This window comes from Mustela putorius, unplaced genomic scaffold (genome assembly GCF_011764305.1).
Source record: "Mustela putorius furo isolate JIRA1106 unplaced genomic scaffold, ASM1176430v1.1 tig00003875_pilon_pilon_pilon, whole genome shotgun sequence".
Lineage (NCBI taxonomy): Eukaryota > Metazoa > Chordata > Mammalia > Carnivora > Mustelidae > Mustela > Mustela putorius.
In genome coordinates, this window is record NW_025422026.1 from 675,988 (window position 1) to 692,764 (window position 16,777).

Genomic DNA, 16,777 nt, shown 5'->3' on the forward strand with positions numbered 1-16,777 from the left:
GGCTCCAGCCCTGCCTCCAGCACCCCAGAGGCCGGTGCCCCTTCAGCGGGGCCTGTGTGAAAATGGCTCACTCTGAAGATAATTGCTTTTTATTAATGACTTCATATGCCTGTGAGATTGCATGCTTGTCCCCCAGTCCCGTCACCCTCAGGATGAAGCCCGTGCCCCTCTCCTGCCCCTTGGCCTTGGCAGCACAGCCGTGGACGCTTCCCCCCGCCCAGCGTCGGCACTCGCCCCACCTCGGGTCCGGACTCCCGTCCGCTGGTGCGAGGCAGGCTGGCCCCTAACACCTGTGGGGGAGCTCCCGAAAACAAACAGCCAGAGCCGCTGGTCTCTCATCCCAGCTCAGGTTTAATTTTGCAGTGATGGGTGCACAGGGTGAATGAGTTTTAGGCAACACCCTCCAGATCCTACCCCCACGACCAGGATTGGGAGCTGAACATAGTTCCGCCCCCCAGCAGTCGCGCGGTGGGGAAGACCAGGGAGTTGCGGTCCATTTATGGACGGGTTTTCACACGGGCTTGGTTGGAAGAGTAGCTTTAAGGTCTGTCCTGATCGGTGGTCAAAGCAGGGACCATTCTGAGCAAGTGGCACCCACCCGCCCGGTCCTGCTGGAGCCTGGTCCCCCCACACAAGCCAGCTCAGCCCAACTGCGTGGGCCTGATGGACCCCTCCACCCCCGCCCACGGCAGCCCCTGGCGTCAGACTCTGCTTCTCCAGAACCAAGGGCGGGCGGTCTGATGAGCGAGCGGCTTCCGCTCTCACCCAGCCACATCTAAAGCATTTTCTGCCCCCGACGGCCATGGGAGGGAAGGGACCGGTGATGGCTGGGGCTGCGGCAACTCCATGTGAGCTGTGGCCGCCTGCCGGGAGTGAAGCCGTGAGGACGGTCCGTCAGGGGAGGCGGCCCACGCCACCACGCACAGCAGAGCCCTGCCCGAGCAGGAAGCCGTGTCCCATGGCCGCACAGCCAGAGGAACGACCTCTGGGAGGGGGTGCAGACGGACGGCTGTGCCTTCCCAGCCTGGGCTGCTGCTCCGGTGGCCTCTGCCAAGGCTACAGGGTGCGGAGGGGTGGGGTGGGGGTGTGTCCTTTTCTTCACGGTAAGCACTTGGGTGGGAGAACATTGCAAAGGCGGCCGGTAGGAAGTCCTCACGGCCACAGACAAGATGCAGGGCCCAGCAGACAGTTATGTCAGCCTGCTGTATCCTCACAAGGCCAGGAAGCTTCCGGAAATTTCTGAGAGAGATGATCACACACCCACTGCAGCCACAGAGCAGCAGCAAGGCTGGTGGCCCCGCAGCCCTCGCCCTGTGAACCAGGCCACAGACAGGCTTCTGTTCTGGAGGAGGATCGACTAGAATCTAGACTCAGCAGCCCTGGAGGCAGGGCAGGGAAGCCGCGCCTGGGGCGCTGCCCAGGGCCCTGGAGGGGGCTGCCCTGGCGGACAGGACACGGCACAGCCCCACGGGAGCAAGTGTCAGTGCCGTCACCGGCATCTCAGAAGTGTCCTGAAAACATGAATAAACAGATCCATGTGCAGACTGGAAGTGATTCACACTTGAAACGTTTAAATATAAATTAAGCTATAACTTAAGTGACAACCAAAGGAAAAACAGAAGAAAAACCAAGACGACACTCAGCACCTGAGCAGGCTGAACACATACACAGGACACCCCAGACACGAGGCCGCTAGGCGATGCCATTTTCATTGTGCCAACGTTACACTCGGGGCGCTCGCGCGGCCACTCACGCCGTCTGGCACTGCACCCCGGCCCGCGGCCCGTCGTCGTCCTCCTCGTAGGCCTCCTGCTGCTGCCGCCAGTTCTGCTCGCCGGGGCTGAACTCCTTCAGCTCCACCTGGTCCATATCGTCCGTGACCCTCACCTTCTGCCGCGGGGGCAGCAGGGCCTCCAGCTGCGGGAGCTTGTCCTGAGGCAGCCAGTGTTTCTCGGGAAAGATGACCTGCAGGGCGAGGAGCGAGCGGTGGTGGTGGGCCGGCGCGGAGGCACGCCCGGACCCCACCCGCGGCGGCCACACTCAGGAACTTACGAGGAACTGGATGATCAGGGTCCCTTTCTCCGGGGCTGCTTTGTAGATGGGCATCCCTTCGTTGCGCACACACCTCAGGTCCCCGTGCCGGATCACCTCGCCTGCCGCAGAGAAGGCTCAGTCAGGAGCGGGAAGACCCTGCCCGGGCTGGGGATGGGGACATGCCAGGGTGGCGCCCGGCCCCTCCAGCCCAAGGTGGACGAGCGTGGAAAGCGAACCAGGAACCAGAACCCTGGGGTCAGGGCTGGAGGCAGTCCAGCCCACACTGGGGTCTGCCACAACAACTTCCAAAAGGCACCACCGGGTCTGGGCCCCAGAACTGCAGAACTCCCATCTCCCCCAACAGAAAGAAAGGGCCCAAGAGTCTCCCTGGAGATAAGCTGTTCAGCCTGGCAGTGACGACACAGACAAGGGAGTGAACCTGCAGAGGAGTGGGGGAGGGGTGCCAAACACTGGTTGCCGGGCAGCCAGCTCCCCACTGCGGACTTGGCAAGGGGGAGGCACCGAGCACCCTCTCCGGGGGCATGCAGGGGCGTGGGGCCTTCAGCTGCAGGGCCTTCAGTGGTCCTGTGTGCTGGAAAGTTCTGTCTCCATTCCTACCCCTCATGCTCCTGCCTCTGACTGACCGGGCCGGGAAGCCACCTGCGGAAGGCCCCTCTCCATCGGCTGCCAGGGCGCCTTCCCCACCCATCCTGAGTCTCTGTGCCTTGACAGCAGGAGCGAAGGGACGAGAAATAACTACAAGACGGTGCGCGCAGGAAGACAGGACACGGAGCAGCGTCAATGAGCAAGACGGACAAGAGAAGTCTCCGGCAGAAGGTCCTCCCAAGCCCCAGCCCCTCCCGTCACCACGCTAGGAACAGGGTCTCCCCTCTGCCCCAGGCCACCAGCAGGGTACTGCCCATGCGCAGTGGGATGCCGGGAGCCCTGCGACCGTGAGGCTTCCCACGACTCCCTGCGGACGCTGGCCTGTCGCATCCTCGGTGCCACAGTCGGGCCTGGGGCCACGTGAGCAGACCCTGAACCCACTCCTGCTTGCGACCTTCTCCCCTCAAGCAGGGAGGAACTAGGGACCTGGGAGGGGTCGTGGCTTGCAGCTTCACATGGGCGTTGCCTTACAGCAAGGTGCCCAAACGGGCTTCAGTGTCAACAGGAGGGGATGACCTTGGTACTGTTTATTTTTACAACTTTCTGTGAGTTTAAAGTTTCCAAATAAAAAGCTTTTTAAAAAAAGAAAAAACTCTGATCGAGGCTTGGATCCAGAATCCATATCCTTTTACGTACAGAAAAGGAGGGAACAGTGTACAGGGAAGCCGCAGAGACAGTGAACGAGGCCATGGGAAGGAAGGAAGCAACCGGAGGCCGGGCCCTCTACGGTCTGCGCACCCTGCACCGGTCGCGCCACGCAGTGACAGGCAGGTCACGACCCACCCAGCTGCAAGCCACTCCCCGACCCTGGCAAGGAGGGCATGGGTGTGGCGAGGGGACCAGAGCAGCTCCACTCACGGCCAGAGTGTCAGCCTGCACCCCCCCGCCCCGCCCAGACGCACTCGGACACAGACGAACAGCCTCCATGTTGCCAGAGGCGGCTTCGTGTGTGCTGGGTGCACGTGCCCTGGAGGACACCGGCAGGCCTCAGTGCTGCCCCCCGGCCTGTGCGTGTGAGCAGCCGAGGCCAAGCTGACGGGCAAGGTCTCCTCAGGAAAACTGGACCTGACGGTGTCTCCCATGTGCCCACAGCACGGAAGCTGGAGGGGCACGCGCAGAACAGACCTCCACTATCTGCTTCCCACACTAAGTTTTTAAAGCTTGAGGTATGGGGCTTGGCCCCAAGATTGCTGCTGGGGGCCCTCCCCCTAACTTGGAATACTTTCTAGGAGCATATGTAAAGAGTCATAAAATTCTTCAGTCATCAGCAGGGACTCTAAACTTGAGAGCAAAGGACATGGTGCTAACGTCAGAGGTGAAGCGGGGCTAGCGGCCAGCAGCGTCCCAGACGCACCCACCCAGCCCAGCACTCAGAGACGCGCCTCTGAAACCTCACCCGACTTGGACGTGATCATGAGGATTCGATCATCCAGCGTTTTTAGCGTCTTCTTGAAGCCACAGAGGGCTTCAGAAAGCTGAATTTTCATTTTCATGATCAAGTCGTGGCCGCGCCTCTGAAAGACACTATGATCCTTCTGATCAAGCACAATTATGACATCGCCAGGCTCCAGCTCAGGCTCCTGGTCTCCTTCTCCGTGAAACAGAATCTTTTGCCCATCTTTCATACCTGTGAGATATTATCCTTTCTGATTAGCATTTCTCTTAAAAACCGTGCACTCTACAAAGCTCTGAAGACGGCACACGGCCCTTTGGGGACTTGGACGCATCAGACCTCCTGAGCTCATGGGCACGCGCACCAGAGCAGTGCTGGGATCACCGCGCGCCCGGGTCACCATCCACTTCTTGCTGCACCCCGGGGCCTGGCTCTGAGGGCATGCACAGTCACGTGCTTCAGTAGAAGTCCTGGAAAAACGCCCTCCTGGTGTTAATTTGTACACTTTGGTCTCATCTCTCATTAGTTCATATTCACCGGAGTAGGAACTCACAGAACAGCGTGGAAGTACCTGGAGAGCAGCTAACCATGAGAAAGGCCTTACACTGACGGTGTCGGGCGCACGGAGATGGGGGGGTGGGTACCTGGGAGCATCTGGGCAGTGAGGCAACCAGGTGCAGGAAGGAGCGAGCCCTCTGGCCGACAAGCGGCCAAGGCGGTCAAGAATGATACCAAGGGAATGGTATGAAATGGGGGAGGGTAGTTAACCAAACTCAAGGTCAAGCACCTTTCAGAGCACTGTAAAACCTTCATTCAAAAGGGGTTGTTTTTGACCTGGAAGAAGCCAGCTGCAGCACAAAGACTGGCTGGTGACCGGCCCGGCACTGAAGCCGGGAGGGCGGGGCAGCGGGACCAGTGTCTGCCGCGCTGCGCTCCAGGTCCCAGACGCCTGACCTGTGCGCCCCACGGTCAGCTGCCAGCAGCACACCGAGCAGGGAGGAGCGCCTAGCTGTGCGGCCTCACCTTTCTCCACGTGCACCTCGATAATCTTCTTCTCACGGATCACCTTGGAGCCACTGCAGCTGTCGCAGCGGTCCTTGGGGCTGATGCGCTCGCCCTGGCCCTTGCACTCGATGCACACGGTCTGGATCTGCTGCACCATGCCCGGCCCAATCTGCTGGATGTGGATCTGCATGCCACGGCCCTTGCACAGAGGGCACTTCTCCACAGACCCCTTCTTCCCGCCGACACCTGCAGGGGACGCGGGACTGAGAGCCAGGCTCCTCCACGGGTGGCCTGTGCCTCCGGCCAGCAAGGGCGGTCAGCAGCCCTTCCACGGGACACTGGGGTTGGAACTCTGTCTGCAGTCTTGGTCGGCAGTATATAGTCTGGAGGATTCTAACCCAGCAAGGAACATCCAGACCTTAACACGCGACTGTGAGTATCCGCAGCTTTGGCCCTGCCGGCCACATTCGTGACATGAGTTTCACCAGCTGGGCCTCCAGGTGGCCAAGGGGACTGGGCTGAGAGACTGGAGGGCAGCAGCCCCACTCGGCCAGCTCACGACCATGTGCGTCTGAGGTCACCAAGACGACTTTTCTTTAAAAATCCTAGTTTCAGGGGCACCTGGGTGGCTCAGTGGGTTAAGCCTCTGCCTTAGGCTCAGGTCATGATCTCAGGGTCCTGTGATCAAGCCCTGCACTGGGCTCTCTGCTTAGCAGGGAGCCTGCTTCCCCCCACTCTCTGCCTGCCTCTCTGCCTGCTTGTGATCTGTCAAATAAATAAAATATTTTTTAAAAAATCCTAGTTTTTAAAAACTGTGTTCATTAAACTTGCATGCGAGTCCAGGGACTGTAAACCACAGCCAGCGTCCCGGGTCTCGGCGGCTCTGCCCGTTTCTGCCCACGCTGCCGGGGACCTGAAGCACTTCCTGCCCAGCCCTGTCACAGGACAGGTTTGCTGACCCCTAAGTGGGGTGAGCCCTCTGCACTTTTACGGGTTTAAAATAATGATCTACGTGTTAAATAAATGTCAGTCTGAATAAAGAACGTACATGGCACAGTAAAACAGACCTGGCCCTTAGGTCACCAGTTTGCAGTCTGTTGGACCCTTATATTTGAAAAGACAAAAAAATGGACTTTTCTCCCCATTATGGAACAATCAGAACTGTTCCCAGGTCTAAGGGATCACAACCATGGGACTCATTCAGACATTCCCGCTTACCTTCACATTTCTCACAAATTACATTTTTCTGGAGGGCCAACTTCTTTGTGACTCCATTATACAAATCTTCGAGAGTTACAGACAGCTGATGGACAACGTTCTTGCCTTAGGGGGAGAGCGGGAACAGAGCAATGAGTAACACGGCAGGAGATGCAGTCGCCATGAGCTCCGGCTGCAGAGCCGTGTGGGGCGCTCACTCCCCCCCCCGGCAGATCAGGGTGCGTCGGCCACACACACCCCCACTACCCCAGCCAGCCATGAGAACGAACACCCTTTATAGCTAAGGGCCAATCCCTCAATCGTTTATAGACATCGACCAAAAGACCTTACATCTTTATTTCCTAAAAACAAACCTGAGGCCAGTGCCCCACGGAAGGGGCCCTAAAGAGCCCTTCTGTAATCTGTGGCCAAGTGGGAACTCTCTCCTCTGCTGAACTCTTATCTGTGGGCCCCATGTCTTTGGGGAGGGAGTCTGTGCACCCAGGGCCAGGCCAGAGTCGGATGGCTCGCAGGGTCCAGGGGCTCCCTCGGAGCTCCCTCGGTCGTGAAGACGCACTGTCCTGTTCACTGGCCAGGACACGGGAGCTATTCACCACGGACAGGGAGAGCACCAGGCAGGAGGGGCCCGCAGTTTCCATCGTGCCCATCGTCAAGTACATGAGCCAGCAGCCCCGACATGGCGCCAGGGCTCTTCCTGAGGGACTCGGGATTCTCAGCACCCTGTGTTCGAGAGCGGGTGGCCAAGCTTCTGAAGCTCAAAGTCGACAGACACTGCCTCATCCCTCCAGGGCCTCTCACTGCGACAACCCGCAACCCGCCCTTCGTAAACACCGGGGCGGAGCTCATACCTCATTTTACCCAGGATCTCAGTAGGCTAGGCTATCTGGACTCAAAGCAGAGTATCCACAGTCAACTGGACAGGGAAAGGGGCCACTGGGGACCATGCGTAATAGCCAGCGGCGGCAGCGCGTGGCCTGGCCGGCGTCACAGCTGCCTGGGGCCCTCGTTCACCTCCTGGGGATAAAGCCATGAACCACGACGCACGGCGGAGTGCGAGGCGGGCAGGCTCTTACCAACCTGGTCACACCTGCGCACCTGTGGGGGGACGGGGCCCGCGGACTGAGAAAGCGAGACAGCCCACAGAGCGCCGGCCGGAAATGGAGCGCACGGACCGGGTCGGGGGGCAGGGACAGGAGGTGCTGTGATGTCCTGTAGGACACCCCATGGCCTGACCCTCATGAGCGAGACGCAGACAGCAAAAGGAACGTCCTCCCCCCCCCCCCGCCCCACTCACACCCGCGGGCTCCCGTCGGGTAGTGTCCGCAGGTGTCAGGCGCGTGTCCAGGTGCCAAGAGGCTCGGGGTGGTCTGGACACTGGAGGGTGGGGGAGCTAGTTAAGGCTAATGATCCCTTTTAAGGCATGACCTGCCCCGATTCCCATGACTGGTAGCATTCAAAAATTATGAAACTTGGTTAGTGTCTTTAAAGGCACTCACCTCTCCTCTCTCGAGCCATCCGTCCCCCGCCCCCGAAGAACATGTCGAAGATGTCCATGGGTGAAGAGAAGCTGGGGCTGCCTGAGCCTCCTTCCTTGATGGCCTGCTCGCCGCCCTGGTCATAGATGTCTCTCTTCTTTGGGTCTGAAAGCACTTCATAAGCCTGGGATATGAGCTTGAACTTTAAAGTAGAGAGAGAGAGAGAAGGTGTGAGCCGCTCGGTAGACCACGACTCTGAGGTGCTGGCGGAGGTGTTCCGCACACAGTCACGCTCCCCAGCAGGCCACGCTCCCTCTGGAACCCGGCTGCTCAGGAGCGGGGGACTATGGGGCCTGCGGGGAGCGGTCGCTCCTCCCAGCCTCACCTGCACCCAGCTTGAAGCCAAAGACCGTGAGGTCAGGCTGGGTGTAACCCGGCGCCCAGCAAGGGCCCGCTTCCCGGCCTACGGCCGCCGGCCTCCCCGGCCCCCGCCGTGCACTAGCTCATCCACGCAGGGACGCAGCGGCAGACGCCTCAGGGGCACCTGTCCACGCATGCTGCTGACACGTGTGAACCCGTCCTCCGGGCCCGGCCCAGTCCCCCGTCTCCAGTACCGCCAGCGCCAAAACCGTGCTTCCCTTCCCCTCACACCTCAACTGGCAGCAAACCCTCTGCTCCAGTCCCTAAGACACCGCCCTCCTGCCACCAGCGTGCCACAGGGATCCGGCTGTAAACAGAAGTATCAGAAAACCCGGACTGAAAGACATTCAGCCAGACAGACCAGGGAACCAAGTGCCACATGTGACTGCAGATTGGGGGGTGCGGGGGTGACTACAGGAGGCCCTAGAGCGACTGCAGAAGGCAAGTCTTTCCTCAGGGTCCGAGTTCTCCGGCGAGGCCAGCGCGCACAGGCTGAAGCCACACAGGAGCATCAGGGCCGGGAGGTGAAGCAGGCGCCCCACGTTTGTGGGGGGCGGGAGGGGGCCCAGCGCTCACTGCCCCCACGCTCCTCTGGGTACATAGGTCTTTTTTTTTTTTTAATCAAAGGGCAGGGGGGACATGGATTTTTTTTTTTTTTTAAGATTTTATTTATTTATTTGACACAGAGAGAGAAAGAGAAATCACAAGTAGGCAGAGAGAGAGAGGGAAGCAGGCTCTCTGCTGAGCAAAGAACCCGGTACAGGACTCGATCCCAGGACTCTGAGACCATGACCTGAGCTGAAGGCAGAGGCTTAACCCACTGAGCCACCCAGGCGCTCCATGGATGTTTTTAAAATAAAATTAGAACACTATGAAATATCTGCGCTCTGTCCTCACCACACCGCATGCCTACGCCACAGAGGCCACCTTGCGCCCAGGGCCGCGCCGGAGCTCCTCAGTGGCCTGCACCTGTCCTCCACGTGCCGGCCTCGGGGTAGCCCACGGCACCCAGAGCCGGCCGGCACCCAGCCCACTGCCCCAGCTCTTTGAGGCAGCCTGTGGCCCCGGAATCCAAGCCAGACCTCACTCTAGGCCACCCGGCCAGCTGCTGCCTTGCGCTCCCTACAGCACCCCCCGCCCCCCACCACAGCGGCCAGTCCGAGAGCGCAGGGCACACGCTCAGCCACGCTCAGCCATGACCCGGGACCCAGAGCCACGTCTGCGTGTCTGATGAATGGCTTGAGGCCAGGAGTTCAGAAATGAGTACGGGACGTAGGGTGCCTCCAGAGTCCTCTCCAGTCTGTCAAACGGGGTCCCTGTCAACAGCCTACGGCATGGCTGGCTCCACAGCCGGAGAAGAGAACGTGCTAGAAGCAACCGAACATGGAAGCAAACAGAGAAGCTGGGTTTCCTCAGATCGCTGAGCGAGATCCACTCTAATTAACCAGCAATAAGCACGAGCTAACAAGTAACGAGCCAATTTAACAGACCCAGTCCTCAAGGGATGTCAGGCGAGCTCTCAAGGCAGCCACGTCTTGTGCTCCGTTGTTTCTCTCTGTTTCTGCGAAGCAGCAGGCCTCCCTCGCCCCTACCCCATCCAAGACAGGAAGACTGCGGCGTGGGGCGCAGGAGCCCCGACCTTCCGGGCCCGGCTGCACGTCAGGGACCAGATGAATACGCTGCCCGGGAACTTCCACAAGGACCACTCCCCAAGTCCTCCCAACACCTGAAAGTCACCCAATGACCAATCTAAGAAGTGGAAACGCCCTGTCCCTTGGGCAGTTAACAATGGGCCGCATCTCTGGCAGGGTGCGGGCACCCACAGCCCTGAGCAGGCCCGCCACACCCCTGCGGCTCCAGCCCCCCCTTCCAGTCGTCCCACCCCCTCAGCTTGAGCTCAGTGCTCTCACCGGCTCACCTCTCTGACTGTGGTCACGTCGTGGGACCGAGATCACCGCGTGGCTAGGAAGACTTCGGGACGATGTCACGGGTTGGAAGCGTGTCTGTGACACGGGCTGACGAGCAAACCACCATCACCCCGCGGGAGCCCATGTGCACAGCGGCCCGGGAGCGGCGGCAGGGTGCCGTGTGCGGCGGCGCTCCTCTACAGGCTCGCGCTTCTCGCACTGCTACGCTCTTGTGTGAGTTTTTAATATTTTATTTATTTATTTACTTATCTGACAGAAAGCGGCAGAGAGATCACAAGCAGGCAGAGAGAGAGGGAAGCAGGCTCCCCGGTGAGCAGAGAGCCCGATGCAGGACTCGATCCCAGGACCCTGGGATCATGACCTGAGCTGAAGGCAGAAGCTTTAACCCACTGAGCCACCCAGGTGCCCCTCACGTGTGACTTTTAACTTGAAAATCTATTATTCCAATGAAAAGCTACAGTGAAGTTGGCCAAAAGCCCGAATTCCTCTCCAGCTGTGGAAGGTAAGAGCCCTGACCTGCGAAGGGGGGCCCCCTGGCCCGCGGCCGAGCACCCCGTGGAAAAGCCACCACAGCGGGCCCCCACACACCCCAGGAGGGGCCAGTGGCCAGCACGGCTGCCCGATGCTTAGCAACACAGGACAACAGGACACAAAACAAAGGCCACTCCCTCCACCCCCGCTGGCTGGCTCACTCGCCTCCCTGCCGGGTGAAAGCACCGGCTTAATCTATTTTTGAAGAGACATGAATAATACAAACTGAGGAGGAACAACAAACATTCTACCAGTTCTTCCCACACAGAGAAGGTGGACAAGACCCGCACACAGACTTGCACGAGAAAGACAATGTCTACGTCTACACCGTGGACCCAGCACACAGAAGGACAAAAACAGGGATCTGGTGAATGAGTGAGGAAGCCCCCCTCAGGGAACCTAACGGCAGAGTTTCCATGAACTGTCACCTCAACCCTTTGATCTCCAACCCCACTTCCACAGCAACTGCCGTCCCAGACCGTGTCTGTACAGGCTGTGCTGATTCCCTCCACCAGCCCGACCACCTTCCAGCCCCTGCACGGGATAGCAGACCGGGGAGCGAGCGTGGGGGCCAGGGGGTGGGGGTGGGTGCAGGAATCAGACAAGAATTATCACCAGGGCAGGAGGAGGACGGGGCCGGGGCTCAGGGCAGGGTTCAGCCTGCTGGGACCACAGAACTGAAGATTCATGAGTGGTGGGGACATCACAGGACCCCCACGCCCCAGGCCCGCCGGCAGAAGCCTCACATGGGACACCGGTTCAGTGCCTGGCTCTGAGTAAGTACCAGCTTGGAGCAATCCAGACGGTCTACTGAGAGGGACGCACAGGCAGCACCCCCCGGGAAACGTGGAGGTCAAGTGAAAGTTTTCGAGCAGACCTGCTCCAAGGGCACGCACACAGCCTTGAGCACGCTCCTGGATGCTGCTCCGAGCCCTGACCGAAGCCAGCCTCAGAGCCGTCCGTCAAGAAGCCTGGACCCGCTCCCCCCGCCCGCCCCCCCAGAGGAGGTTCTCCCCGACAAGCTCCAGTAGGGCCACGAGCACGTCTGTGACTCCCCACACTACGGACGAAGCCAGGCCCTCCAACAGCCACAGTGACCTCTAAATATAGACGAGAGAATGCGAGTGAGCAGCGAACGGTCTTGCGGAAAGCATGGTAAACTTGTGACAGCCGCACTCGGCACATGTGGCTAAATATAACCTCCCAGCTCTACCGCCAGCCGCCAGCATGGGAGCAGGCACACACGGGCGGCGTCCGGGGCTCCTGCCTCTACCTGCCTGATCAGCAGCTTCAGCCACTGCTTGGGGGTCTCTGCTGTCCCTACGGCAGGAGACCCTCCCCTACACCACCTGAGACTGCAGAGTTTTCTAAGAAAGCGGCAAACCGTGGAAGGAGGAACGGGGACAGCTAAGCAGCCTTCCCAAGAACCAGCAGGCTGTCCTGCCGGTCACCGGCTCAGTGGGTAACGGGCCTCCTAGGACAGAGCAGGGCGGCTGTTCCAGTCCGGTCGCCACCATACACAGCATTCCCGCCCGCTGCGGGTCCTGAAGATTGACTCTGGGTCATTTGCCACAATAAACCTGAACCACTCCTGTAAAGTGCTGTGTCAGGGTAGAGAGCTCCCTGTCCCTGCTTAATAAATGAGATTATTCGGTGTCTCATGACCTTGACCAGGCGGGAGACGGGCACACAGACCAAATCCACGGGGTTCCCGGTGCCGATGCACCAACAAGGAAGAAACACCAACCATCCCACCCACGGCTCCGGCAAGTGCACAACTTCTGGTGTTGCCTCTGTTTCCCGGGGTTGCCAGCGGCCCCTCCTACAGGCCTGCCCTCCGGGGCTGTGCCAACCACACGCCCCCGGGAGCTGGACACATTGGGTGGCATGTGGGCTTGCCGTGGCAACGGAGGAGTGGGGGGCTCCAGGGCTCCCGGGGCTTGTTGCAGCCCCAACCACCCCCCCCACTCCCCCCATCTGCCCTCTCACCCCAATGACCACAACAGCCACGACCCTGTCGCCTGCCCCCACCCCAGCCCCCTGACCCCCACCACCTGTCCTGAACCTGAGTCCAACCCCAGTCCCCCAACCACAGCCCTGCTGCCAGCCCCTCAACCCCAGTCCCTTGACCCCTGCCCCCAACTCTAAGACCCCAGTCCCTCCACTGGCCCTGACCCCAGTCTCCCAACTCCCACTGCCTGTCCCCAACCTAGCAACCCCAGCACCTGCCCCAGACCCCAGCCCCCTGACCCCCACCGCCTGCCCCCAACCTCAAGTCTCCCAACCCCAGGCCGCCAACCCCTGCTGCCTGCCCTCCGCACCAGCCCCTCAACCCCGTTCCCTCCACCCCTGCCCCTCCACTGCCCGACCAGAGTCTCCCAACCCCCGCAGCCTGCCTCCAACCCCGCGACCCGGCCCCGCCGCCAGGCCCCCGACCCCAGGCCCGCGACCCCCGCCGCCAGCCCCGCCTCCCCCGACCCCAGGCCCCCGACCCCCGCCGCCCCGCACCTTCTCGCCCTCATCCGGGTTCTTGTCCGGGTGGAACTTGAGCGCCAGCTTCCGGTAGGCCTTCTTGATCTCCTCCGGGGACGCGCTGGGCTTCACCCCCAGAATGTCATAGTACTGGGTCTCCTTCACCATCTTGTCCCTGCGGGCGGGCGGGGCGGGCGCGGCGGGTCAGCGCCGCCCGGACCTCCCGCTGCCCGCCCGCGCGTCCCGCTCCCGCTCCGGCTCCGGCTCCGGCTCCCGCCGCCCTGGGCTCCCGCCGCCCGCCGCCCGGGGCCGCCGCACTCGGCCTCCGGCTCCTCCGCCGCGGGTTTTATTCGGCGCCGGCGGAAGGTTCCGCGAGAGACGGTGACGCCACAAAGGCCCAGAACCTTCGCGGAGGTTCCGGCGGCGCGCGGGCTGGCGGCGGGCGGGGCGGTGGGGGCGCGGCGGGCACCGGATCCCCCGACCCCGGACCCCGGACCCGCGACGGCGACGCGCCTGGCTGCAGACCCCAGTTCCCCGGACCCCGACCCCCAACCCCGACGGCCGGCTCACCTGGCTGCGGACCCCTGCCCTCCAGACCCCGACCCCCGACCCCGGACCCCCTACCCTGGACCCCGACGCCCAGCTTGCCTGGGTGCGGATCCCCGCCCGCCAGAGCCCTACACCCAGACCCCCGACCTGCGACGGCGACGCGCCTGGCTGCGGACCCCCGACCCCCAGACCCTGACCCCGGACCCCCGAGCCCGAGCCCCAGAGCCCCACCCAGACATCCCGGACCCCCGACCCCGACGGCCAGCTGGCCTGGCTGCGGACCCCCGACCCCCAGAGCCCCAGACCCCGGTCTCCTCATCCTGGACCCGCGACGGCGACGCGCCTGGCTGCGGACCCCAAACCCCGACTTGCCTGGCCCCCGACCCCGGACCCCGATGGCTGACTCACCTGGCCGTCTGTCCCCGCCCCCGGCTCGCCCGCCCCCCGCCCCTCTCCCCTGACGCGGGGCCTGACGCGACCCCGCGGGCTCACCCGGTCTCCTCTGCCACGCGCTCCTCCGGCTGCCCGTCAGACTCCCCGGAACTCCAGTTCTGACTGCCGCCCCGGGCCATGTCGGGGGGGCTGGGAATGGGGCTTCGGCGCAGTTACTGCCCTCCGACGACCGTCCTGCCGCCCAGGGGCCGCCGCCTTGCCCTTCCGTGGGTCTCCGGGTCCCCCTGGCCCGAGGACCGGCCGGCTCCAGGGGTCGCGCGGGCGGAAACCCTGCCCCGAGGGGTGGGACTGGGCGAGCTGCGTCCTGCGCGCCAGAGCTGGGCCGCGCCCGGGGAGGGGGGGGGCCCTCTGTGCGGTCACGGCTGGCGGGCATAGGGAGGCGTGGGGAGGCCTGCAGCGCACCGCTGCATGCTTGAGGGGTTGAGGGTAGGCGGGGGTCCGCGGCCATGGCGGGACCCTGGTTCCCTGGGCCCTGCCGCTGCTGGCACCCCCCGGGTCATCTTCGAGGCTGGCAGGAGCGTAAGCCCTTCCAGATTCGCACTGTGGTGCTCTGCCCGCCCCATCTGTGGACCAGGGCCTCCCTGCTGCGCACAGTGGGATTCCCCCCTGTCTCCCACAGGTAAGCAGTGATGTCGGGGGCGTGTGCGCCCTGACGCGTTTCAGGGGTGAGTAGCCACGTGTCCAGGTCTCCCAAGAGTGGGCAGCGGCCCCTCCTGTCGTGCGGGGGTGGGGGGGTGGGGGGGGGTGGACCTTCAGAACCACTAAGTTGGACCCGGCTGGAGGGCCCACCTGGTGGGCCCAGCGATGTGCACGTTGAGAGTGGGGGTTGGCGCTGGAGGTGGGCCCTGCCTGGGAGGCTGCAGGCACAGGTATCCCACCCACCTGGGCTGTGGCCTGCCCTGCCCCACAGCAGAAACGGGCCTAGGAGTGTTATCAGTAAACTGCAGGCTCCCTGCTCCAGCCCAGCCTTGGATACTGTCAGGGAGGGGAAGCCAACGCTCACTTCTAGGATCCCCTGGTTTTGTTTGGGGTCCTGTGGCTGAGGCAGCCTCCATGCCCTCTTCCGGGTCTGCGGGAGAGTGATGTGACTTTGAACATCCAAGCAAAATTCAAGCAAACTTCTTCTGCTTAGGGAGACGTCTCCGTCCATCAGGCTGCTCTAGAACAGAGCTCTAGGTCTAGCTGCAGGTCAGGAAGCAAGTTTCCGTAGCCGCCATCAGAAGCTGCTGAGCTTTCACCTGAGCTCGTCCGCAGGACCTGGTCACGGCCACCTGCCGCCCACCTCTCCGGCTTCTCTGAGATCAGATGGGATGTAATAGCAGAGGCTTATAGCACCGTGGGTCTCCGACCCGGGGCTTCTAGGGGTCCCTGGGTCTGGGCTACACTGCAGACCCATGCCCTTCTGGGGTGTCGCCGAAGAGTCAGCGTTTGCAAAGCTGCTCCGGTGATTCCAGGAACAGCCAGGGCTGAGAGCCGCTGCCTAGCGCCCGTGCCCACCAGCTTCTGTGCTCCAAATCAGGGACACCGGCATGACAGCCATCCAGGGTGGCCACGGTCTCTGGATGCAGAATAGGGCGATGAACTTGGAAGCCATGAGACGTGAGTGAGTTCACATCCCCACAGGGTTACTTCTGGCTGTTTGACCTTGGGGAAGTAACTAGCCTTTCTGAGCCTTACATTTCTAGAATTTCATGGGGTTAATGGTAGTAGTGTCTGTTTCCTGACTGTGAGAAAGGCCCGGCCGGCTCCAGACGCTGGGGTACTTTTTGTCTTTCTGCTTTCATCTAAGTTAAAGCAGCTGGCAGAGATCTCTCCTGTGTGACATCTACCCAGGCTCTTCTTAACTAGGCCCAACCCTGGTCTCTAAAGGCTGGAGCAGACACTGACGTTGATTTCCAGCAGTTCACGGCCGCATCCCTGAGATGACCCACCACCACCCCCAACCCCGGGAGTGCCCGCATGAGTCACTCACGGCTGCTGGGTAACCCGCAGACTTGTTACGGTCTGTTCCGCCCGACACCTGAAGCTGGGGCCTCCGTCTCCAGCGTCTGTGAGAGGGTGGAATCCGCCGTCAGCGCCAGCCAGCAGACCCAGCTGGTGTGCCTGTGTCTACACTGGCTCCTTGCGAGGGCCTGCCCCTCCCCAGCCGCCCCACCCCCACCCCCACTCCCACATCCTTTCTTGGGAGCATCAAGTTACTTCTGGACACCTAGAAGCAGACTCTTCTCCGCTGCGATAGTAAACCCGTCGTCCTCTAATGAACATGACGGGGTGGGGAGGGCAGGAAGAACCTTGTGGAGGAAGGTATGCACCGTGCACCAGCCATGCACCAGAAGCGATGCTGCCGTCTTGGGCCAAGGGGGAGGGAGGTTGTGCTGCAGCGAGGGCAGAACCAAGGCGGAGAGCACAGGACCAGGGTGGAGGGAGGCTCTGAACTGTGAGGAAAGTGTCTGCTTTCCCTCTGCGGAAAGCAGGTCCGCGGCGGCTGGGTCTCACACATCTCCCGGCTGCACGGCTCCAACAGCACTCCCCGCTCTGTGTCTCTGTGCCACACAGTCTCATAATTCTCCCAGTATTTCCAGCCGTTTTCTCCTATTTGTTAAGGAGGTTGGTGACCTGCAGTGTTACTGCTG

The 16,777-nt window shown here is 61.7% G+C and overlaps 1 protein-coding gene across 2 annotated transcripts; it reads right to left on the bottom strand.

The window, feature by feature from the left end:
- Window positions 1-333: 333 nt before the first annotated feature.
- On the bottom strand, window positions 334-14,323 carry DNAJA4 (DnaJ heat shock protein family (Hsp40) member A4). Of its 2 annotated transcripts, XM_004781710.2 has the most exons (8): window positions 14,184-14,323; window positions 13,179-13,317; window positions 7,813-7,993; window positions 6,317-6,421; window positions 5,117-5,344; window positions 4,097-4,327; window positions 2,053-2,153; window positions 334-1,965 (listed from the first exon to the last, which is right to left on the bottom strand). In XM_004781710.2, the coding sequence occupies exons 1-8, from the start codon at window positions 14,261-14,263 to the stop codon at window positions 1,750-1,752; spliced, it is 1,281 nt and encodes a 426-aa protein (XP_004781767.1). In that variant the 5' UTR covers window positions 14,264-14,323; the 3' UTR covers window positions 334-1,749. The 2 variants fall into 2 exon arrangements, with proteins under 2 accessions (XP_004781767.1, XP_044923270.1); XM_045067335.1 differs by lacking the exons at window positions 13,179-13,317; window positions 14,184-14,323 and adding an exon at window positions 10,130-10,278.
- Between the last annotated feature and the right edge of the window lie 2,454 nt (window positions 14,324-16,777).